We start from the raw sequence: 24970 nt of genomic DNA, 5'->3' as shown, positions 1-24970 counted from the left end.
GCTATCAAGAAAAAACTACAAGGCACATGGAAAAGCAAAAAGAACACCAATTCCAGACACTGGGCGAGCAGCAGCCCAGACGACAGGGACGCTGGAATTACCAGAACGGGAATTTAAAACAACTCTGATGAACAGGCCGTGGGCTCTGACGGTCAAAGTCAACAGCATGCAAGAACAGCTGGGCAATGTAAGCAGAGCTGCACGTAGGAAAAGCTAGATGACCTTGGGTTTGGTGATACTTTAGTTATGACACCAAAGGCACAACCCACGAAAGAAAGAACTGATAAACAGAGCTTCATTAAAATTTAAATTTATTCTTCTCTGCAAAAGGCACTGTTAAAGAAAAGAAAAGGCAAGACATAAACTGAGAGAAAATATTTGAAAAAGACACATCTGATAAAGGGCTGTTATTCAAAATACACAACCCTTAAAACTCAATATAAGAAAACACAACACCCGTTTAAAAAAACGGGCTAAAGACACTTCACCAAAAAAGATACACCGATGGCAAGGATGAAAAGGGGCTGCACGACTTACATAATCAGGGAGCTCAAACTTAAACAACAGTGATACCACCGGCACCTGTGTGACACAGCCAATACCCAGAACCCCAGCCTCAACAAATGCTGGAGACCCCGTGGAACTGGAAGGAAACACAGTAACTCCTGATCACTGCTGGTGGGAAAGCAAAATACAAGAACTCTGAAAGACAGTTGAGTGATTTCTACGAAACAAAACACACTTTACCGTACTAGCCAGCAATCCCACTCTTGATGTTCCCCATATAAAATGAAAGTGTACGTCCACACAAAGACCCGCAGCTGGATGTTTGCAGCAGCTGTTTGCACAGCTGTCGAAACTGCGAAGCGCCCAAGGTGTCCTTCAGTAGGTGGACGGATCAACTGTGGTACATCCAGACAACGGAATATTATTCGGCCCTAAAAATAAATGGCCTATCATGAAACGACATTTAAAGATGTAAATACATATCACGAAGTAAAGGAAGTCAATTGGAAAAGGCTACATGCTGTACGATTCCGACTGTATGACATTCTAGAAAAGGCAAAACTATGGAGACAGTAAAAAAGGTGATAATAATTGCCAAGAATTAGGAGAGAGTGGGGGATGAAGAGGCAGGGCGCTGAGGACTTTCGGGGCAATGGAACTAGGGCGTATCATGCTGTAATGACGGACACACGTCACTCCACACGTGCCAGCCCCCACAGAATGCACCTTGCCTAGGGATACCCTTGATGTGAACCTTGGGGGACAGCGGTGTGTCAGCGCGGGTAACCAGTGTAGCAAACGCAGCCCTCGGGTGGGGGTGCTGCCAGTGGGGGAAGGGTGTATGAGAAACCTCTGTCCCTTCCTCTCAATATTGCTGTGACTGCAGAGAGCCCTAAAAATAAAATTTCATTAATTAAAAAAAGGAAAGACCACCTTCCCTAACAGTAAAGAAAAAAGAAAGTTTAAATTGAGCATGTGTGTAAACCTCTAAAATACTGGAAGAAATATAGATTTCTGAGATGTATACTATATTCTTATGCTTATTATTCCATTTTTACCATATCAATTTAATTGCACTTTTATTTGAACTTCTATATATTAAGAACTAAATCTTCCACTATTGCTTCAAATAATCCCCTTGGATTTCATTTTCACAAATAGAATAGCCAACTCCTTAAAATATATTAATTATTAATAATTCTAGTTATTAGCAAAGCTTTCTTAGAAACCATCAGGCAAAATTTGTCTTAAAATATATTTCTCTTCTTCAGTTTGTGAATTTTAAGCATTACTATTATAATGTAATAACTGGAAAATACTGAAGAATATTGCAATCTCCCTGTTTGTTTCTCATTTGCAAGGAGAAGTTTCCTTCAGGTTTTATTGATTAGAAAACCTCAGGTGAGACAAAGTACGATGCCCCACTTCCCACAAAGATGCACAGGGCATATAATTTTAAAAGCTGTGAAATAAAATCTTAGCAAAGAGATAGAAAATATAAGTGAATTTAAGAAATACTGAGATACCTAGAAATTCTAACAACTGCTTACTCTCTTTTACTGTTTATTCTTTTTGGATATATTAAATAGAAGAAAAATAAGAAAGTAAAGAACATTTTTAAGAAGTGAAGAAAACTACTCTTCAGATTGAAAACCAATGAGAGTCCATTTTTAAAAATCCACATCGACAACTAGAAAACAATTTAAACAAACCACCAAACTTTGTGCTAACTGTGAAGAAAAATATCTTAAAAGCTCTCAAAGTAAAGGAAAAAACTGTTCCCCAAAGAAATGAAAATTAAATTGGCATGAGAATCTTATCCACATCAAATGCTAGAAGTTCTAAGGAAAGAATTACTTAGAACTCCACATTCATGCCAGTCTATCATTCAATCAAACATATTAAGACACTTTTAGCCATTCAAACACTTGAAAAGTTTACCGGCCACAAATATATTTAGAAATATTTACTGAAGACTATTCTCCAAAAGATGAACCAGTGAGAAAGAAGAAATAAAATACAAGACAGATTTGTGAGTGGAGAAGACGATGTGGACCTAACGCCAAGCAATTCTTGGAAACTTCTGAAGAGTATAGGAGCTTGGGTGTGTATCCAGCTCCCTTGCCCCTACCTGTCAGCCTTTTTTATCGTAAAATATAACACACATACAAAGAAGCACATAAAATATAATATCTACATTGCAATATAATACAATAATAAATTACTGTAAATACATATTTTGCACCTGCCCCCAGCCTGGAAGTGCAGCCCTGCCTCCTTTGCACCCTCTTCCCAATCAGCACCCCAATCTTCTCCCAGCAGTATCCACTGACCTTCACAAGAATACCTTTTTGCCTTACTCTAGAGCTACACCTGAATATTCATTCCGGCACCGTACAATGCAGCTTTGACTACTTTTGCATTTCATGTAAGTAAGTGGAGTCACGTAGTATGTAATCTTTTCTGTCTGGCTCCTTTCACTGAATACTAATGGTTCCTGAAAGACAAACATGACCATCAAAACAAGAGAGGCCGAGCACCCGTCTGCAGCACTGACACTCAACCTCCTCGGCAGCTGGCGCCTAGTTGGGAGATGCTTCCTGTGGCAGCGAGACCACTGAGACAAGTGGCCCCCGCTGCCACGCACTTGATCAGACACACCACCGTTCCTCATCAAAGCTCCTAAGAAGGAACAGAAGCAGGGGGCTCAGCCTATGACATATCCAGCCATGCCCATCCCAGGAACATCTCTCACTGGGTCCCGAGAGCCTAGGAGACAAGATACATACAACAACCACAAGGCTGTGGTTGTCACTGCTCCAGCCTGCGCGGTGACGCTCCTCTGTCTCAGTTTTCACGCCACGGCAGTGCCAGTAAGAAGCAAATACGGGTTTGGCTGGATCCCTGGGGTAAAAGATCCTCCTCAGCGATGAAGGAAGGTATGGAAATATCAGTGAGTCTCCATCTGCACTGTCTTAAGCTGATGGCCACCTGTGAATGAGCTCACTCCTCCAAGCCAGAAGGGCTACTAACAGGGTGGCCAAGTCATCTGAGAGCCACTGGATCCCAGAACAAGCCTCACAACAGTGGATTCACCATCGAAAGGGGTCTCAGAATGATGAAGCTGCTCTTTTTTGAGCAAGCAGCTCTTCCTCTGGCAGAAAAACCCAGAGCGCAGAAGAACGAAAGGAACACTAAACGGCAGGCCATGCGCACTGCTGCGGGACAATCACATTTCCCCACGATCGCACGGCCAGTGGTGGCTCCCAGAAGGAATGCAAGGGAGTCAATGGGCTCATGAGCAAGTCCAGGAGGAACTGAAGAAGGTGACGGGAACAGCTGTGCCACGGCCCACACTACCAGGAAACCTGCACGTGGCTACTTCCAGGAGGGACGCCGTGGCTAGCAAGGGTCTGACTGAGACAAGTGGCTTCTAACGTCTCCCAAGCAAAGGTGGCCACACGTGGTCTCCAGCTCCTACAAGACCACCAAGTGCAGTCAGCAGTGGTATGCAATTCCCTTGGTGGTGACATCTGGATGCAATCTGTCTTTGCAAGAAAAGCCACTCTCATATCCACACAGTGCCATCGGGTGTGTCCTCATCCTACAGTCCTTATAACACAGGACACCAACAAGGGGGCGGGGTCTTCTCCTGAAACACACCCACAGCAAGTCCAGAACCTCCCTGCCCACAGGACTCACCACGTGCTGCCCAGGCTGCATCCTGACTTTGCAGCAGATGTGCCACCAATGATAGGACATTCATGCCCCCAAATGCTTAACTTGCAGCTAATGATTTAAAAGGGCTTAATTTGAATTTAATCCTGATGAAACAATTAGACAAATCTGAGCTGTGAAACTTACCAAACTGGTATAGGTTCTTTCAAAATTACTAGTAACAACCACAGACATGTAGGAAAGAGCACACCTGGGAAGTGAGCAAGATTAAGGACATCAAAGAAACACAGTGAAGCGATCTGCGATTCCGGACGTGAGCCCTGTGGTGAGATGTTTGTTTGAAACACAGAGTCAGGGGGAGGATAGTGTGGCAAAATGTTAATGTGCAGAGTAAGGTACTACCTAGCAGACCTCAAAATAATGGCACAATATAAACTAGGAGCTGGCAGCGTTACTAGGTGACTGTAACAGTATTTATTCTCATCTTTAACTTCCTCCAATGTTTCATTCCTCCATCCACCATGGAAAGGGACTGACGCTGCTCTACGGAATGCACTGCGGACGAATACTCACGGGAGCAGGCGGCGGTCTGCCACTCCAGACACTGGCCGTAGGGGAAGGAGATGATGTAGGCGTTGGAGTCCACGCAGCGCTTGGTGCTGCGGCACCACATGCACTCCATGCCGTTGCTGGTGCAGTTGGAGCAGGAGGTACGCAGAGAACACGGCATTTTGCATATCCTGGCGCTCTGATTGGGGCTGACTGGAACGAGCCACAAATATGGTTATTTTATGTGTGAATGCATTTCAACACAAGTAAATGGATGGCATGCGTTTTGCCGTTTGGGGGATATTTTAATTAAGCCAAGTGTGGGATAAAAATTAAAGCGCAAATGACATGATGATATTAAAAATGAAGATGAAATGTAATACAATACATTATAGGACTGTACACGTAAAACCTATATAATTTTATTAATGTCACCCCAATAAATTCAACATTAAAAAATAAAAATAAAGATGACATATCAATACTTCTGGAATTTATTATCAAATTTAAAATTCGTGATTTCTGGAGATGTTTAATCCTTTACAAAGTACATACAGGTGTATAATGTAAAACTATAAATATAAATGTAACACCTGACCTAGTTTTTCTACCCAATGACTAGATACCCTGTACACTATCAGTATTCATTTTCCTTGCCACAATTACATAAATATTCCACACATTTTATCAAAGCAAACATCCCATCAGTGAATGTTAGTTGTATAAATAAAAATAATTTCCTATAAAATCTTTACATAAGAATATCATATTTATCAAACTCATTAGGATGATTGTTATTTTAATGTTGACAAGGATGTGGGGAATTCAGAACCTTTGTACGTGACTGTGGAGAATGTAAAGTGGTGCAGGATCTATGGCGACCAGTATGACAATTCCTCAAAAACCAAAGAGAGAATTACCGTGTGACAGAGCAATTGCACCTCTGGCTAAAGAAGTGAAAGCAGGAGCTGGGCCAGGTATGTGTACACCTAGAGCCACGGCATCATCATTCACGACAGCCAGCAGGCAGAAGGAACTCCAGTGTCCATCAGTGAATGAACGGATGGATAAACAAAATGTGGTGTGTACATACCATGGATAATTATTCCGGGTTAAAAAGAAATAAAATTGCAACATGGACGGACTTTGCTATATGCTACAACGTGGATGAACTCTGAAGACATTATGTTGGGGGAAATAAGCCATCACAAAAGAAGGACATACACCTTATGATCCCACATATGAGCCACCTGGAAGAGTCAAACTTGTAGATACAGAAAGTAAAAGGTGCTTGTCAGGGGGAGGGGGCAGGGCCGTGGGGACTTACTGCTCAGTGAGCACGGGGCTCCAGTTTGGGAAGATGAAAATCGGAGACAGCCAGTGTTGACGGGTGCACAACAAGGGCATGTACTTAATGACACTGAACTCTACTTTGAAAAGGTGGTCTAAAAAGTCAATTATCTTGCCATAAAACTGAAAAAGTGGGTTGAAATTGTACATTTTGTGTTACATATATTATTACACAAAAAATGCAATATTGGTCTAAAAAGAGAAAAGAATTCAATATTCTTTTCTCACTTTGCTGAACAAAAACCTAATTCAATAGATGTAACACAAATGTTTCTTTTTACTTTCAAACTGAAGTATAGATATGCAAGATTAAATTGGTTCTAAATTAGCTGTTAATCTTAAAGACAAATCTTTCTCCCAAAGACTATTATCATAAAAGTAAAAGACATTAACAAATTAAGATGTGTTAGTATACTATAATCATGATGACCATATGTTCAGAATCTCACTATTTCAGCCAAAAACATATAGATGGTACATAAACAATAAACTGTATTATTTTCGCACGTTAATGCCAGGGTCACTGACAGTAAGTGAGGAATGTGGATGAATTGAAAAGTCTACATGGGGAGCACCATCATAAAAAGATGGCCAAAGTTACTGCAGCCTCATGAACTGTCACAGCCTGGGAGGGGTGGTGCAGGGAGGGGCTGGAACCACGTTTTAAAGAAATGCCAGGCTGCAGAGCTACTCACCGATGGGTTTTTCACAGACAAGGCCGTCTACCATAGATGTGCAAGGGTTGGCTTTCAAGCCGGCCACCGCAGCCTTCTCCAGGTAAGCACAGAACCCAGAATCGTTGGGTTCGCCAGGAAGCCACTGCAGGGTTGTGTTTGTGAATGAAGACATGTCCTCCCATCCCCAGTAGGATATGTTGATCTTGCGCAAGCCCACCCAAGGTGTTAGTTTCTGCAAACGACAGCAAGAAGGGCATTAAAGAATAGCTGGGTATAAAAATGCTGTGTCGTATTCCTTAGCAACTCGTACATTATCCTTAAAAATGACATTGGAAAATATACAGAACTGCCTTTCTAATGGCTGCCACTACCAAGGATAATCAACAATTATGGCTCATGATGGAGAACAATGTGGACGAGAGCACTATTTTTAGCTAAACATGCTTTGTGTTTAGCTGCATGACTGGAGTTACTGTTTCGCCCTTGATAACTTCATTTTCCTCCTCTCTTCCAAGGGGATATAAACACCTATGTCATGAAGCAAGATCAATAAAAAATTTAACACATTCCTACTGCTGTAACTGCCACCGCTGCTGTGACTACCACGACCACCAGCAATGGAATCGCTTGTGGATTAAGTGTCTACCCAGAGGTTGCCGTATATGCACCGTGGGGACCCAGAAAATAGGATCCACAAACAGTAGGAGGGGCTGAGTGACAACCTTGTGACAGGTTCATGGAAGGACTGAGAATAACAACCCCTATCCCAGTTCAGACTCCTCTCACTACATTAGGACTTACAGGTAACTGTAGACAAATTAATGGCATCTATCTTCATTATTACAGAAATTAAGAAAAGAATGAAATCTTTGACTCTTGTGCCTAAATTTAACCTACAGAGGGTGGCAAAGGTCCCCAAACTAAATATTCTTAGTGCTGTTTCTACTATGTCCAAAGTAGGTTGGACACAATACAGGATTGTATTTACGTGCCTTATTTTAATCATTACTCAATTTTAAAATGTTTTTCTCATGACAATAAAAAAATAATGATATATTCTTGGTCCAAGCCACTGTCTTTGCAAAATTCAATCAGACTATCTTTTCCCCTTCTGGTTTCTGCTTCAGACTTACACCTTTTCTTTTTTGAGAGATTTTTTAATTTTTTTCTAGCCTTCCAGAGAAACGATTGACAAAAAGTATAGATATTTAAGTTGTACAAGGTGACATTTCGGTATAACTGTGAAATTACTACCACAGTCAAGCTACTTAGAATAACACAGCACGTCATACAGTTATCTCTTTTGTATGTGGGGACAACACTTCAAAGACACCGTCTTGACAAATTTCTAATATACAGTATTAACTATAATACCTGTATTGTACATGAGATCTTCAAAACTTATTTATCCTGGATAACTGACACTTTGTCCCCTCTGACCTACATCTCCACATTCCTCCCACCCCAGCCCGGGGCCACCACCATCCTACCAGCTCTGTTTTTATGAGTTCAACGTTTCATAGACTCCACAAGTGAGATCATTCACTATCTGTCATTCTCTGTCTGGCTTATTTCAAATAGAATGAGGTCCTCCAGGTTGACCCACGCGGCTGCAAATGTCAGGACTTCCTGCTTTTTAGGGCTGAGTAATACGCTGTTATCTATCTCCCATTTTCTTTATCCGTTCATCCACTGGCGAACCTTCGCTTGTTACCTTGACTACCATGAACAATGCTGCAATGAACATGGGGCCGTGGGGGCCAGGGGGCAGATGTCTCTTTGAAGTGGTGATTTAATTTCCTTTAGATATATATCCAGAAGTGGAATTGCTGAATCATATGTAGTTCTATCTTTAATCTTTTCAGTAACAGCCATACTGTTTTCCAAATTGACTACACCAATTTACCTTGCCACCAATAGTGTTCGAGGGGTCCCTTTTTGCCACATTGTCAGAACTTATTTCTTGTCTTTTTGATAACAGCCACTCCAACAGGTGTGAGATGATATCTCAGGTGCTGTTAATTTGCATTTCCCTGATGAATAATAATGCTAAGCTTTCTATCACATAGAATCACATGCCTGTTGACCATTCATGTCTTCGTAAGGAATATGTTTACTCATGGAATTTACCCTTTGCTTAACTGAGTTATTTCCTTTTCCACTGAGTTGAGTTCTTCACGTATTTTCAAGATTAACTCCTTATCACATGTCTGGTTTACAAACATTTTCTTCCATTCTGTAGGTTTTCTCCTCCTGCTGTTGGGTTGATGCAATCCTATTTGTCTATTTTTGCTCGTGTTGACTGTGTTTGGGGAGTCATAACCAAACAAAAACATCATCCTGGCCAATGTCAAAGAATTTTCCCCATGTTTTCTTTTTGTAATTTTGAAGCTTCAGGTGTTACATTGACATCGTTAACCAATTTTGATTTCTGTGTGTGGTATGAGATAAGGATCCACTTCCATGCTCCTGCATGAGGATATCCAGCATCATTTTTTGAAGAGATGTCCTTCCCCCATTGTGTGCTCTTGACTCCTCTGTCAAATAGCAATCGATCATAAATGCATGGATTTATTTCTGGGCTCTCCCAACGAGTCTTGGCAAAGATCTCTTTATGTTTAATATACATGAGGTTCTTTGAAATTCATAAATCTGGGGTGTCCAACTTTTGGTGTCTCTGGGGCACATTGGAAGAATAAGAGTTGTCTTGGGTCATACAGTAAATTTACAAACACTTAGGAAAACTGATGAGCAAAGAAAGGTTTTAAGTAAATTTATGATTTTGTGCTGGGCCACATTCATAGCCATCTGGGATGCACGTAACCCGTGGGCTGCGGCTTGGACACCCCTGAATTCTAGATGTTCATGTCTCTCTCCATATTTGGAAAGTTCCCTGTCATTGTTTCTGTTTTTATTTTTTTAACTCTTATTATATTTTTTACATTACCATTTAGTCCCCTTATACCTCCCCACCCCCCACAATCACCTCACTGTTGTCCATGTCCATGAGACCTTTTTCCTTTCTGCTCAATCCCTCCTCTCCCTAACAGCCCCCTTAGCTGTCACCTGCTCTCTGTGAGTCTGTTTTTATTTTGTTAGTTCAGTTTGTTCATTAAATTCTATACATGAGTGTGATCATACAGGACTTGTCTTTCTTGGACTGGTCTATTTCACTTAGCATATTTCTTTAAATAACGTTTTGCTTCTTTCTCTTTTCTGTGCTTTCTGGAACTCCCATAATGCAATTATTGTTATTTACGGTCTATCGGAAGTCACATAAGCTTTACTAACTCTTTTTCATTCTTTTTCCTTTTTTTCCTCTGGTTGAGTAATTTCAAATGATATGTCTGAGATCCCTGAGTCTTTCTTCTGCTTGACAAGAATCTGTTGTCGAAGCCCTTTATGGAATTGTACAGTTTGGTCATGATGTTCTCCAACTTCATAATTTCTGTTTGGTTCTTTCTCATGGTTTTCATGTCTTTGTTGAACTCATTTGGTTCATGTACTGTTTTCTAATATTATTTAATTGTTTATCTGTGTTCTCTTGCAGCTCACGGAGCTTCTTTTAGATGAATATTTTGAATTCTTGGTCAGGCGGTTGGTCAATCTCCATTTCTTCCAGCTTGGTTCCTGGTGCTTTATTTTATTCTTCTGGTGGTGTCACGGTTCCCAGACTTTTCATCCTCCCTCCTGTCTTTACAGACCAGTCTCAACAGGAAAAGCCCTTTCCCGTCATCCCGCCCAGAGGTTCTGGCTGGCTGTGTGCTGGGCTCCGAGTGCGCTTACTGCTGGAGTCCTTGGGTGGGCCGGCCTGCTGTCCACCTACTGCTATCAGTGAGTGACCAGGTCCAGAACCATGGTCCATAGGGACATACCTGGTGCTTGGGTCCAGAGGGTGAGCCATGAGCCTGAGTCCTGGGTACCAGCCTGGTACTGAGGGAACCCTGACACCCTGGCCCACAGGTATGGCCCTGGTCCTGAGTGAGCAGCACTCCAGTGGGGTTGGCCTGGGGCCAAATCAATGAGGCACACCTAGCCCTGAGCTGAGGGTGGGGAGGCCCGGCAACTGAGTCCACAAAGGTAAGCCTGGCCCCTGGGATGGTGGGGGTGGATCTGTAGCTTGGGTCCACAGAAGAGAAGCTGAAGCCTAAGTAGACTGGAGTGGGCCCGGTCCTGGGTCCACAGGTGCCAGCCTGGTGCTGAGGTCTACTGGGGAGCACCAGGGCCCTAGGGCTGCTGGAGCATAGGGCCACAGAGGGTCATCTTGAAGGCTGGGTCCGTGAACACCAACCTGGAGCTTGAGGCCACAGGGGCCAGCCTGGCACTGGGGCATCCCTGGTGCCCGGATCCACGGGGACTGGCCAAGCAGCAGGGTACGCAGGGCTGGCCTAAAGCTGGTGTCCACGACCAAGGCAGGTACCCAGTTCACTCCTCCCTTTCTATGAGAGCGGTACTCACAGGTCACTGCCCTGTGCCTTGAGGAAAGGGTGATGGCAGGTAATAGGCGACCAGCTTGTCTACCCTCTTCTGTAAGTCCTTCCTAATTTCTGTGTTCCTCCCGATGCTGTAATCTCTCGGCTGGATGCCTCGCTCTTGTAAGAGTATTTTTGTTCACAGACAGCTGGCTGTTCAAATCGACGCTTCTCTGAGTGGATAACCACTGTAAACTCCCATCTGTCTTCTTCCTCACATCATTCTTAAACATTTCTACCTCAATATACATGACGATAATTTTATTTTCTGAGTTACTAAGCTAATAAAATCATATTATAAGGCAAAATGGTTTGAAAACTCCACATCATCCTTTTCCCCCCGAAATTATGAATTATACCTCTCCATTTGATTCTTTAACAAAATAGAAATAAGAGATATATGTTCAGTATTTATTCTCAATATATTACATGAATGGTCACAGAGAACTCATAAAAATGGCCGTAGACCCAGAAATTTGTAAGAGTGTAAATACACTTTAAAATGTTTACATAGTTACCAACAAATATTTCTTAAATAAGATTAAAACATGTATCTTCATTGCGACAGCAGACCTCATGTAACCTAGCAGAGTAGCACCATACACATAGTAGGTAGTCGATAAATTCTGTTACACGAAGTTCATTGGAACAGAGATAGTTATTTCCCACCGGCCAGTCCCTGAGACAGAGGGAGCACTTAATAAACAATGTTTCTAATTACAAACATGCACATGTTGCTATGCCTTGTGACCCTCACATATTCCATATATTACTCTGAAAGATATTTTTATAACAAAAAGGCTATAACTTTTTCACAGTCCTTGATAATAGCAGCAGGAGTCAATCCAACATAGATATTTCAAGTTAATGACTGTGCTTCGCTTTACAGCTGCCCTGCCTATACTTCGGAACTATGCAGAGTAAAGACAAGTCACTTCAAATGAAGTACGACTCCCTAACCCATCATGATAAGAACCTTCAAGGAAGAGGACAAGAGCAGAAAAATGAAGCCGTTGATAAAACACTTAAAGTAACTACTACACAGTAAATGAACTGGACAGGGCAGTTGAAAATGAAAGATAAATTACTGTATGAAGAAAATTCACAATAGCATACCATACATCACTGCAACATTTCATTAGCCATTTCCGATAAGTAAATGGTCATTTGACCCAGGCTATCTCTTTGAAGTATATGAATTTGTTAACCTTTATTTGCCAAGGAAAGGTTATCTTAAGTTTATACAACTGCAATAACTCAGAATATAATTTATTTGCTATGAAGATATGCTTAATGGAATGTCACCTTGCAGAAGTTTCTACCTGTGAAATTTCGCTAAAGCTTAGCTTTCTAATGAAAAAGAACACTTTTCATTTGCAGGCCATACTAATCCACAAACTATGAAATCTAAGTACATCATACATCCAAAGTAAGAGCCTGTTCTTTATGACAAAAATTTAAAAAATGAACAACTAAAACAAGTATTCTTGAAATATGCAACTTCTAAAATAGCACACTTCAGGGATACAGTGAAAAAAATAAAAATAGTACTTTATAAACAAGGAAAAAAGCAACAGAGTACTAATGCCAAATACTAGTACTTTCTGTAGCTCAAAGAATGTGGATTTACCAATAATAAGCTCTTTATAAGTGATACATATTCAGCAGAACTAACTTCCAAGTGTTCACTGGAAATTATCTCTCAATTTTATCATTAAAGAAATGGAGCTCATGTTTTCACATGAATATAAACAGATCTTATGTTGTATGCTGCGTGTGACTAAAAATAAAACCTTTCAAATACACCTTGTCACATTCTTCTGAACTATTAAAAATGTCTAAAGGTCTCCCCTACAGGACATGGGCCCCTCCTACCATGTACATCTTACCCTTCAGCCAGAAGACTGGTATCTCTCAAACAAACTATATTTAATCGATTACTTCAAAGTGAAGTCAGTCAGACAGAGAAAGACAGATACCATATGATCTCACTTATTGTGGAATCTTTAAAAAAATGGGGACAACTCTAATTGAACAACAATTTAAAAAAAAACCCTGATTAGGTGTGCAAAAAAAAGCTCATAGATACAGAGAAAAAAAAAGACTGGTGGTTGCCCAGGTGGGGTGGGGGGAGGGTGAAATGAGCAAAGTGGGTCAAAAGGTACAAATATCCAGTAATAAAACTAGTCATGAGCTGTACAGCATGGTGATTATATTTAAGAATATTGTATTGTATATTTGAAAGTTGTTGGAAAAGTAGATCTTAAAACTCATTACAAGAAAAGAACATTTTTTGTAAATATGTATAGCAACAGATATTAACTAGATTTATTTGGTGGTAATTTTCCTCGTGTGTGTATACCTAAAATTAATATAATGTTGTATGTCAATTTGATCTCAATTTTTAAAAACACCCTCAAAGTATTTCAAGTAAGTACATGAAGTAAATAAGGTATTTCAAAAGTAGATTTAGTAAATTATTTCCCAATCTCCTATTTAATATATTCTTAGCAACTGACTATAGTTTAATGTCCAGAATGGAAAATAAATATTGTCAATTCCTCTTAGAAATTTCTTATAAAATGATATTTTGATGTCATTTTCAAGGGTATAGTCTATCTTCTGTGGAAATATTTTCCATAAAACTCTTTACAAAATTGAAACTGTTTCCAAGTGCTGTGTATTTACAATATCTTCCACATGCTTTAAAAATTGCTTTTAGTCTTATTAACCATTAGTATATTATTTCAAGCAAGTCTGTATGTAGAAAAATAACATAATTCAAAAACTTACCTCACAGTACATGCTCACACACTCACACGCACAGAATGTGAATACATACAAATGCAGTCACTGTGTTTCTTGGTCCAGTGTTTTTACTGAGACGGATATTTCAAGTACAAAATAATAATACTTCAACACGATTTGTTAAATTTTCTGCACTGTTTTTAAGTCTAATCACATGAGGTGAGTTCTTTGTAACAAAATGCACTGGTTTACTGTACAAACTATGAGATAAGTACCTTAGTAAACCTTATTACTAAGGTTTAGTAAACACTGTGTATGCTTATTACTAAACTCACATACCGAATGAATCCTCTACCAGTTCACCTTTGAAATCAGTTCACTTTTACTTCCAAGATTTAGTAAAAATAATGTATTAAATTGCCAATAATTATAGGATTATCAGCATAATTCCCTAATATAAATAAGTACAGTTGTTACCTGCAGCGTATACTTTTGTATTTCATCCAGAACAAAGTCCACTTCTTTCGAGGTCGTTAATGAAGCCAGATTCCCGCCAAGACTGTAGCAATAAACTTTGGCGGTGTCATAGCTTTCTCTACTGACATTGATTTTGAGACAAGCATCCCCAATATGATTCCATCCTTCTCCACAATGATGAGCTAGGGAAAAAGATCACAACTTATTTTGAGATTGCCAAAAAGCAAGTGGATTTTCACTTATTTTGGAATTCTAAATATAATTTCTATATTTGTTCAAATAATGTTAACAATAAAATATTTAAATATACCAATAAAATATACTAAACAAAATTTACCTAATAGTTTAGTAGAGAAGAAGAACAGAAGATTTTCAATTCTTCCTCAATTCTTAAACATAAGGCAAGCTATGGCTCTATAACATCTGTTAAAATGTGTTAACTGTTTGCTAGATTTTCTCTGTAAACCTGATGTATTGGCATATGGTTCTCCACAAGTAAAATGCTTAATATATATATATCCCAAAGTCCAACTTACATAATACAAGATCACTCCAAAAGAAAAATAGCCAGCATATAACAAAAGCAATTTCAAAGTTATCGCTATACCAGTGTAGCTAATTGTAGTCCAAATCTAATTTCCATAGCCCGAGGAATACTATTAATATTTTGATATAAGTTTGGTTCTTTGATTCTTTAATTATAATTGTGGGGAAAGGATTCTCATTTCATTCTATTTAGAGAAGAAACTATAATCTTTGCTTGTTAACACTTATTTTTACACAGCTATTCAGGTCTTTCTAAAGTTTTAACACACTATTCAGTAATAGTGGTTTATCCTTAAAGTTTAAAATGAACCTAAAAGAGGACTTAGTTCTAAAACACAGACTTATAAATATAAAGGCATGCACTAGAGTGCACTAATTAACAATTCAATGTTTTGTAAACATTGCTGCTCTGTAAGGTTTGACTACATTTTAGTCCCCACGTCACATTAAACACATCAGCGCCCCTGCCCCTGCAGCCTCGGATGCGGTAATGCCATCTCTACAGAATTGTTCGAAAGCACCTCTTCTCAAACGTGGTGGTCTGAGAGCCCTGTAACTTTTGATGACTCCACAGATCTTTTCTTTACCCACTTTCAGGCTGGTTTTGACCACATAAAAATTAAAGTTGAGCATCTAAAGATATATCTGTTTATTTAAAATTACAATGCAGGCAGACAGTTGATAGGTGGGGAGTGGGCTTGGGGAACTGGGTGAAAAGGTGAAGTACCAAATGGTAGTCACAGTGTAGTGACGGAGGTAAAGTACAGCACAGGAATACAGTTGACGATATCATAATAACCATGTACGGGGACAGGTGAGGGCTGGAAACACCCAGGGTTCCACTCTGCAAACCACGTGCTCGTCTAGCTGCATCTGAAACTAACGCAGAGTAACACTGACTACAAACTGGAACTGAAAAGACTGTTTGGGAAAAAACAAAAAGAGAAATAAATAAATAAAATTCATTACAAATACACTCTCCCAGCTTCTAGGATGTCTTGCCCTTTTATGCCATAATTCATGCCCAAAGGAGATGTATTGTCAAATTTGCTCCCTGAGAGAGAGAAACTGACAGTTCCAATTAGACCCTTTGCATCAAAAAATTATGGCCCTGGCTGGTGTGGCTCAGTGGATTGAGCGCGGGCGAAGGGTCTCGAGAGAGGGGGAAATAATGATGTTTTCCTCTCCTTCCCTTCCCGTAGTATTTTAATTATATGTACTGACAGATGAAGAGGGGAATGAGTAGACGGGGAGATTGGGAATAAAGCTGAGTGAAACATTTGTTCAAGAAGCTAGGGTGCGGCTATTTGGTGTCCTTGCTAATCTTCTTTCCATTTTTCTATATACTTGAAATTGTTCATATAAAATGTTTGGGGAAAATATCACAAATTAAAATGAATAGCATATTTAGGTTTTTTTAATGGTAGTATCCAAAACATAATAGTGAAAAGTGTATCACTATTTTACATTTGTGCAAATCTCTTTAATGGTGGATTAATATAAGACAACTATATTCTCATATCTGCTTCTCCATTCAATCTATTGGAATCATATGTTACATAGCCTTTGGAAAACTGTACAGTAATCCCATAGCAGAATGAGAATTAAAAATGCAAATAATATCTTAGTATTATGAGTTTTGACCTCATGGACCCATTAAAAGGGCTCATGAACAGGAGACTCCATTTCTTTAATAACTGCTGTTGTATTAAATTGAGTACCAAGAATAGCACACAGTTCCTGGAACACAGTAAGCCCTCAATAAACCATAACTATCATCTAATAAGACTGTTTAAAACACCTCTGTCTTCATTTCTAGGCGACACATACAGCAATCTTCCTGCCTTCTAGAATTGGAAGTACCAAATGACTTCAAGGCAACGGTAGAAAAGTTCTGTTAAACTAGGGCTTTTTCTTACATCATCAAATCAAAGTAGGGTTTAGGTTGGGTTTTTGGAGGCCAATCCACCTTTTTTCCCCCCAAGGCCAAAAATATATGATGGACAAATTATACAAATGAAAACAAATGCCTGGGCCTTTGAAGCTAGACTAACTTACACCATTGAACGCAGTGTTTTGATGTTTTAGGCTTCTGTAATATTGAGTATCAACTCAGCTTTGGAATTAAAAAATAGCAGTGAATTTGCCAAATGAGTTTAGTGAGATAAATTCAAACTTCCAAGTGTACATGAGACCAATTTAAAAATGGAATTCCTGAATTTTCATGGACAAGTGCCCCTGCCGTAGACTGGGCTCCCCACTCAGGCCACTGGCCGCCTTGGGGTGAGCTGGAAGAAAACCACACTATGGAGTAAATGTGGACACAGAGCAAGCGAAGCTGGTGTATAACACCATATTTTACTGCAGTGATTGTATTTTTTATTCTTCAAAATGTTAGCCTGTTCAAGTGGAGCCATTATACTAAACCAAAGTTTTTTCCTGGGCAATGAGTAGGCAGGATCTACCAAATATAATTTTATTATTATCTCAAAACTTCTGATGGTAACCAAATCCCTTTCTTATTGAAGTAAACATTCCTTTCAGTGAAATACTATTTTGGTCCAGGATTTACTATGTAAAGAGGCTTTGTAAGTATTTTTACTGATCAATAGGTCGATTTTAGGATTTAACACTTAGAGATCAGTATTACTTTTGCCCTGGATGGTGTGGCTCAGTGGATTCAGTGCCGGCCTGTGAACCAAAGGGTCGCTAGTTCGATTCCCAGTCAGGGCACATGCCTGAGTTATGGGCCAGTTTTACAGTAGGAGCCAGGAAAGAGGCAACCACACACTGATATTCTCCCTCTCTTTCTCCCTCCCTTCCCCTCTCTCTAAAAATAAATAAATGAAATATTAAAAAAAAAGAAATCAGTATTTTTTTTCAAGTTCACTGTCATCTCACTACTGCTTCTCAAATCCTGCCCACTGCATTACTATTTTCTAATTTTCTCAAAGTTCACACACATAAATATATCGCGGATCGCAAGCTTTAAAGGTTCGCTATGGCTGGGTAGCTCAGTTGGTTAGAGCATCATCCCAATACTTCAAGGTTGTGGGTTTGATCCCAGTCAGGGCAAATACAAGCATCAACCAACGAACCAATGAATGAATGCATAAATAAGTGGAACAACAAACCAATGTCTCTCTCTCCCCCCAACCCCCACCCTGTTCCTCTCTCTCCAAAAATCAAGAAATAAAAATTTTTTAAAAAATGAAAACTTTAAAGGTCAACATATAAACAAAATTCAAAATTTGAATCAACATTCCAACATCTCAATAGCACTTTTCAAGGCAATCTATGTTTTATTTAATTACGTGAACTTGTAAGAAAGACATGAATCCCATGATGGAATTTTTAATATACTTTAGAATTACATAGGTTTAGAATTTTTTTTTTACAAAAAATAAAGAGACAAATGAAAAGCATGGGACACAGAAAGATGTAAAATGGAACAGAATACCCAGTTAATAGTCACTTCTATTACAAGTCATGAAACCCTGAGCAAGTCACTCAACCAGGGTATCTATCAGCTTATCTGTGTCACAGGAAGATGAAACTGGCTAAATGTTTACATAACTTTTTAATGTACTGATTTTCCCCTGCATATTTATAAAGAAGAGCTTATAAATTAGTTCAGGTATACTAAGAAGAGTGTTAACAGTACAAAATAAACTGAAATTGCTTTTCAAGATGAGCTTTGCTCTCATTAGTAGAACTTAGATTCTCATTAAATCATATAATATTTATTAAGTGTTACAATTTCGAATTTAAGAAGTGGTAAGGAAAATACGGTTCCCACGATTTTAAAAAAAACACCACTTAAACATCAAATCAAATAGGTCAAAATGTTAACATCTGTTAAAATTTGGCCATCCGTAGGAGTGCTTATTACTTTCCATGTTAAGACATACATTTTTAAAATTGGAAGGGGATTCTATCGAGTCAATGGGATAAAAAAAATACAAGAAACCTTAAACATCTTAAAAGAATGGGAAGCAAACATACAAATATTCTTGTAGAAGCGAAGCTACCATTGTTTCAACAGTACCGTTCATTTGCTCTTAATTTCACTGGTGGAAAAGGGAATGTTCCCGCTAACAGCTCTTGGCAATGATGCTGCTCATCTGTGGACTGTAGAGCTCATTGACCGAACTGACATTTTTACCTGGTAAAGCCTGGCACTCTTGTTGTCTCTGATCCCACTGGCAGTTCAAGTTCAGTGAGCAGGTTTTACAGCTGGTAAGTTTGTTACAAATCTGCTCATTTTTCACATAGCATTTGGTGTAGTTTTTCACAAACTAGAAAGTTAAAAGATAAGACGTTACTTTTCACCTTTGTACAGCAATGATTCTTAAACTTCGGTGTAAATAAATTACCTGGTGAAGTTGAAAATACAAATTTCTAGCCCCAAGTTCAATTCTACTGAATCAGAATCTCTATTCGTTCAGTTAGTTAAACTACAGTTCTTGGAACTGGAACGTGTACATGTTGGACAGTGTGGGCAAATTACACCATTGGAAACAGAACCCATCTAATGAAAACATTTTCCATTGAAGTTGGTAACAGGCTTCCAATTCAACAAATAAAGCCAAATGCACAAAGCCATCTCTTTTAATGATCCCATGAAAGAATTCCAGTCATAATAAAACTATCATGCAAATCCCCGAATGAAGTGGAAATGATATGCCGTAAAAATTTAAGAGATGCTTCATCAGAATCCAATAAATTTTTTAAATGAATTATTCTCTCAATAACTCAAACTAATTTTATTCCCAGGGACATTAAATATTGGTTTTGGTTAATTGATGTTTCTCCTGTATGTCATATTGCCTTTATCCAGGCTGCAAACAACCTGCAGAAGCTACTTTTTAAAAAATGTTTATTGAATGACTTTCAGAGAAACATTGATTTGCTGTTCCACTTATTTATGCATTCACTGGTTGCTTCAGGTATGCGCCCTGACCAGGGATCGAACCCACAATGTTGGCGTATTGGGAGGACAATGCTCTAACCAACGGACCTCCCCAGCCAGAACTGTAGTATGTAACCGTATTTCGATTAATTCAGCACGAAGAGTTTAAAAGTTAAAAAAGAAAAACACAGGCAACATAGGAACTTCAGCGGCAGTCCCTGGATACACCAAGGTTCACACACTTCGCGTACCGTCAATACCTATGGCACAGCCTACCTTGTCAAAATCGGACACTAACACTTCTGGCCCAGCTCTTCCTGGGATGCTTCTCTGAAGAGAGTCATGAAGGACTTACTGCTACTCCTGGGCCCCACCTCCACCCTGTTTCCTCTGCACAGGTACCAGTGCTCACCTGGGGCTTGCTCATATGAGGAAGCTGAACACTTCTTTTCAGTCAGTCAACTTAAAAGTTAAAACTTAGTACTAACTATCCCATGTAGAAAACCAGTTAAAGCGATCTTCATCCTCTTAGATACTTCTGAATATCCCCACCAGATACCTATTTGTCAACTCTTAGATTTTCCTACACAAAACACACAGTAGTCCCCTTCAGTGCAAAGATGTTCATTCCTTGGGAGCAAATTACACAGACTAGAATGTAACGTAAAAAGTACAGATAGTCGTGTTTATCTTTATGCATCCAAAAACAGCAGCAAATACAATTTTTAAGATCTCATATTACTTTGTGACTCTTACTCAACCATCATATTTTCATTGGAAACTTATTAACTTCCTTGTTATTTATTCTAATTCAGTTTTAGTTTTCAGGTAGCATATAAATCAGTATTAGTCTATATGATCACTGTAGTTCCCAACCCTTGCCAGCCAACAAGAGAAATAAATTTACTCGACTCCTCTGACAAATAGAATTACCGAGAAAAATGACAAGAAAATGGCTAAACAACATCTTAAAATGAGAGAAAGAATAACATACAGAGGCCGGATCTTAGAATAACAACGACATCATTAGGGCCACCATCCAAGTAACTATACTGCTCTTCACTAACAACCGTACAGTCACTGACTGGTGCTGAACCAGTACCGTAGATGAAACCATTTTTCATTTGCACACAGGGCCAATTTAATCAATCATGGAAGAAAGCGGAGAGCTATTCTGAAACATGGCTGCCATTTTGGGGCCTCGTGAAGCAGATGAACATTGTAAACAGACTACGCAGACTAACCATTCCTCTACTGGTCTTCACTCCAACATAGACAGAAATTTAAAATAAAAAGCTGGGAGAAGTAAGCAGCCTATTTGAACTATTAGAGCACAATATTAGCAACTTGCAGTAAATATGACTAAATAATGAAACAGGGTATCAATGGATGTCATTTACACTAAAATCTCATAGACCTTTCTGTACCCATTAGCATTTGGTTTAGCTTAATCACCAGACACCGTGATAAAACTGTCTGAAAGACACATTACATCAAAGTCTAAATTACAATGAGTACCATCTGCTCACTCATGCTACCTCGCCCACTGCTTTACTTGTTAACGCAGCATTAACAAAAATAAAACAGAAAGCAAAAAAAGCACCTTCTAAAATGGATACTTGATAGCAAATGATATCCCACAACTTTTTCAGGCATATCTTCACTTAGGGTCAATGTCCAGACACAAATGAACTCAGGGTTAGCCAACAAAACTTTAAACAAAATCTGCCTGCAATGTTTACCTACTGACATTCTCCATTTTAGTTCCTTAGCCTTCCTTACACCTCATTCTCCTTCCTTCCTCCTGTTTCCACGTGACCCGCCAACATAACTCATGAGATGAACACTAATCCAAGCATAAAAAAGTACTGCAGATTTTCAAAGACCAGTCACGTCATAGTAACATTATTAAAACAAATAAAATGGAAGTATGTATTGTTATTGGAGTAACTTGCATCACTAGAATGCACACGGCGGGCACGAGTAGGTTTACAGTTGTTTGTATGGAAAATAACACAATGATTGATAAATAATACTACAGGAATAAACTCTGTGTTTTGCATACCCACACTGGAAACCTGCTTTTTGCCTGTATTTCAAAACCACTTGTATGAAAGCGAAAAGATTTATTTGATGAGTCAATAACTAAAAATTGTCCTCCATTTTGAGTTTTGAATATCATTGTAGAATAGAATCACAAAACTTAGTATTTTGAAATATGACTGGTTAGTGCAGAAAATTCTCAGATGACACAATAGGAGTTTTTTACTTATTTTCCAACCCCCTTTTCTTTACCTTTCATCTCTGCCTGCTATTTTGAAAAACAAAATAGACACTTTTGTTGATTAATAAAACTCGAGAAAAATCATGTATATTGTATTTAGTTGAAAACTGGTATGCACATTAGTTATTTAAGCTGTAGCCCAACTGGGGAAACTTTAACAATAGGAAATATACTTCTTAATACATTTTAAATTTTTATTTCAATCTGTTGACATCCAAAACACACGGCATTTTTAGGATCCACTTAAAAAGGTTAAATTTTGCTGCTCTTAATCAGTTTTCGCCTGCCATAAATATTAATGTCAAGCATCTACCTAAAGTAGGGTTTCTCCATCCTACCACTATTGAGGATCTGAGCCAGATACCTTTCTGCGGGAGCTCTGCACACACACTGTAGGATGTGTAGCAGCATCCCTGTTCTCTGCCTACCAGATGCCACCATCAGCCTCACAGTCATGACAAACACAAATGTCCACACACATTGCCAAATGTCCCTCGGGGCACAAAGCTGCCCTGGCTGAGAAGCACTGACCTCAGGACAGATGCTGAATAAAAGGGAAACCCAAACTGCCGATGCCTCGGGTTAAACTTACACACGAGGTATGTAAATGAAATGCGAGACTGTACCACTACCAACAAGATCTCCCTGGATATGATTTCTGTAAGTACCTATGATCCCATTTCCATCGGCACTGAAGACAACATTTACAGCCATAAATCTTTTTATTTTAAATCAGCTTTGTAAGAATTTTCCCAATCTTGTCCATGAAAAGAAGTACAAGTAACTGGATTCAACTGTAACCTACACTGACAAATTCGAACGACGAATGACAGACAGAACTGACAACATGCTGAGAGAGGGGTCCCCTGCACGTTTTCTGAATTTTGTTTTCTGAGTGCTGAACGCCTTGATGTGAAAAGGGCTCTATTTTACAGTCCTAATACGTGGCATACTAATGATTACCCAGCGGCGACGTTAAGCCCACCACCGAGTGCCCTCGCGTACTGACCACGCTGCAGTTACTGCTGGCCGACATGCACTTCTTGTCGTCACACCACTGACATCCGTTGGTATTGGCCGTGCAGCTGGCGCAGTCTGCGTATCGGTAACACCTGTCATCAGAAGCCACTGCAGTGCAGACAGGGGACAGAGGCCCATCAGAATGGGAACGGAAATGTCACGCTTCTCAATTCACACATTTTCAACATCTGTTTGAGATTCGCTGAGACATTGTGAAACCATGAGCATGACCATCAATATCAAAATCAGTTCTTCAGTATGAAGTCAACTTGGTGGCTAATTGTGTTTACAAGGTTTTAAACACTTCCTGCCCTCATCTTAATGACTGAATCTACCAGGATCTACAGCTATTTAAAATGTACACATTACGGAGGAGGGAGAAGACTCACAGGTAATTTTGTGAGCAAAATGTAGTGCTATTTACCTAAAAGAAAACATTACAACAAATACTGATCATCACTCTTCATAAAGATATGGAAACACACCTGAGTTATAGATTAACGAAACTTGAAAATACATTTGCTAATTGTAGCACTGTTTACAAATTCACCCATTGAAAGAAAATTGAACAATTGTTAGCCTAGTAGCCCATTTATAAATAAATATTTATTAGTAATTTTTCATAAGTCTGATTTATTCACTCAATATTTCATATGAAATATTAAACCAGAACATTAATCATTGAAATTATAGAAATTGTTTTTAACTTCATGGTCTGGCTTGGCAATAATTCAGGAAGAAAAAAATAATACCAAGTGCATAATAAATTACTTCATTTTATTTCTTTGAAGCATGCAGTATTTCTTAGAAAGAATTACTTGAAGTCATTTTTTACTCACATAGGAAAATAATTCATATATATGGTCATGTCAAGTATAAAATATTGATACGTAATTTTACATGCAGAATTTTAGAAAGAAAACTAAAAATAGCTAATAAAGATATTAAATTATTAATTGCTGTCTAGTTCAAACACCAGATTCCTAATTAGAGGATTATACATTTTTAATTTCTGAAAGCCACAAAGGCAATTCTTATAAGCAGGATGCATTTCTACGTCTAGCCCAGCAGAGATGTGAGAAAGAAAAGAAATGCAGCTCTTACCTGTTTTAGGAGGACACTTCGCTCTAAGAATATTATTCGGACTCCCAGATTCCCAAGATTCACAGTAATTTTTATTCCAAATACATTTTATCCCTGGACCAGCATTTTTACAAAGCTCTTCATCTCTAAAAGCCTTGCAATTTGGAGGCTTGTATACAAGGATGTCATTAAGGAGCACACTAGAAAATCCTCCAAATATATACATGGACCTAACAAAAAGCAGAACAAGAATCTTACACAAACAATGTTAACAAAAGTCCCTGTTTAATGTGTTCGTTTCACAAATGAATTTAAATATATATTTTATACTATTTTACAGAGGGAGGAGACAATGTTTTAGAAATAGATGCTTGCTGTACATGTATTATAAGGTACACCGTAGAATTGCTATCTAAAATTGTAATTTTAAAATACAGACATAAAATTTCGAAATTAAATAAGGAGATCTTCTTACGGTGTTTTACCATCCCATTATAAAATTCACAAAAAGAGTAAAATAGTCAGAAAGATTTTCAAAATTTCAATTTAGAAAGAAAATCCCAAGCACTGAATTAATTAGGATCTCCACTGCCAAAGATGAGTGACGTGCCCTGACAGTAACACTGTTATCTCTAAAAATGTTATTAATATAATCATAAATGGAAAA

General features: G+C 38.8%; 1 protein-coding gene across 5 annotated transcripts in view; it reads right to left on the bottom strand.

The window, feature by feature from the left end:
• The window catches only part of ATRNL1 (attractin like 1), a 506958-nt gene that overhangs the window by 377421 nt on the left and 104567 nt on the right, over nucleotides 1-24970 (bottom strand). For all 5 annotated transcript variants that reach the window (XM_053668567.1, XM_053668564.1, XM_053668566.1 and 2 more), the window contains exons 12-17: nucleotides 24325-24533; nucleotides 23210-23328; nucleotides 19170-19302; nucleotides 14459-14640; nucleotides 6780-6993; nucleotides 4759-4947 (exon numbers count right to left, since the gene is read on the bottom strand). In XM_053668567.1, coding sequence (XP_053524542.1) covers nucleotides 4759-4947; nucleotides 6780-6993; nucleotides 14459-14640; nucleotides 19170-19302; nucleotides 23210-23328; nucleotides 24325-24533 — 1046 coding nt within the window. The remainder of the gene's footprint in view (nucleotides 1-4758; nucleotides 4948-6779; nucleotides 6994-14458; nucleotides 14641-19169; nucleotides 19303-23209; nucleotides 23329-24324; nucleotides 24534-24970) is intronic.

This window comes from Artibeus jamaicensis, unplaced genomic scaffold (assembly GCF_021234435.1).
Source record: "Artibeus jamaicensis isolate MK-2021 breed Jamaican fruit bat unplaced genomic scaffold, CSHL_Jam_final contig_490, whole genome shotgun sequence".
In the NCBI taxonomy this organism is placed as follows: Eukaryota; Metazoa; Chordata; class Mammalia; order Chiroptera; family Phyllostomidae; genus Artibeus; species Artibeus jamaicensis.
Note: the sequence above shows the minus strand (reverse complement) of the source record. Positions and strands in the feature narration are given on the sequence as shown.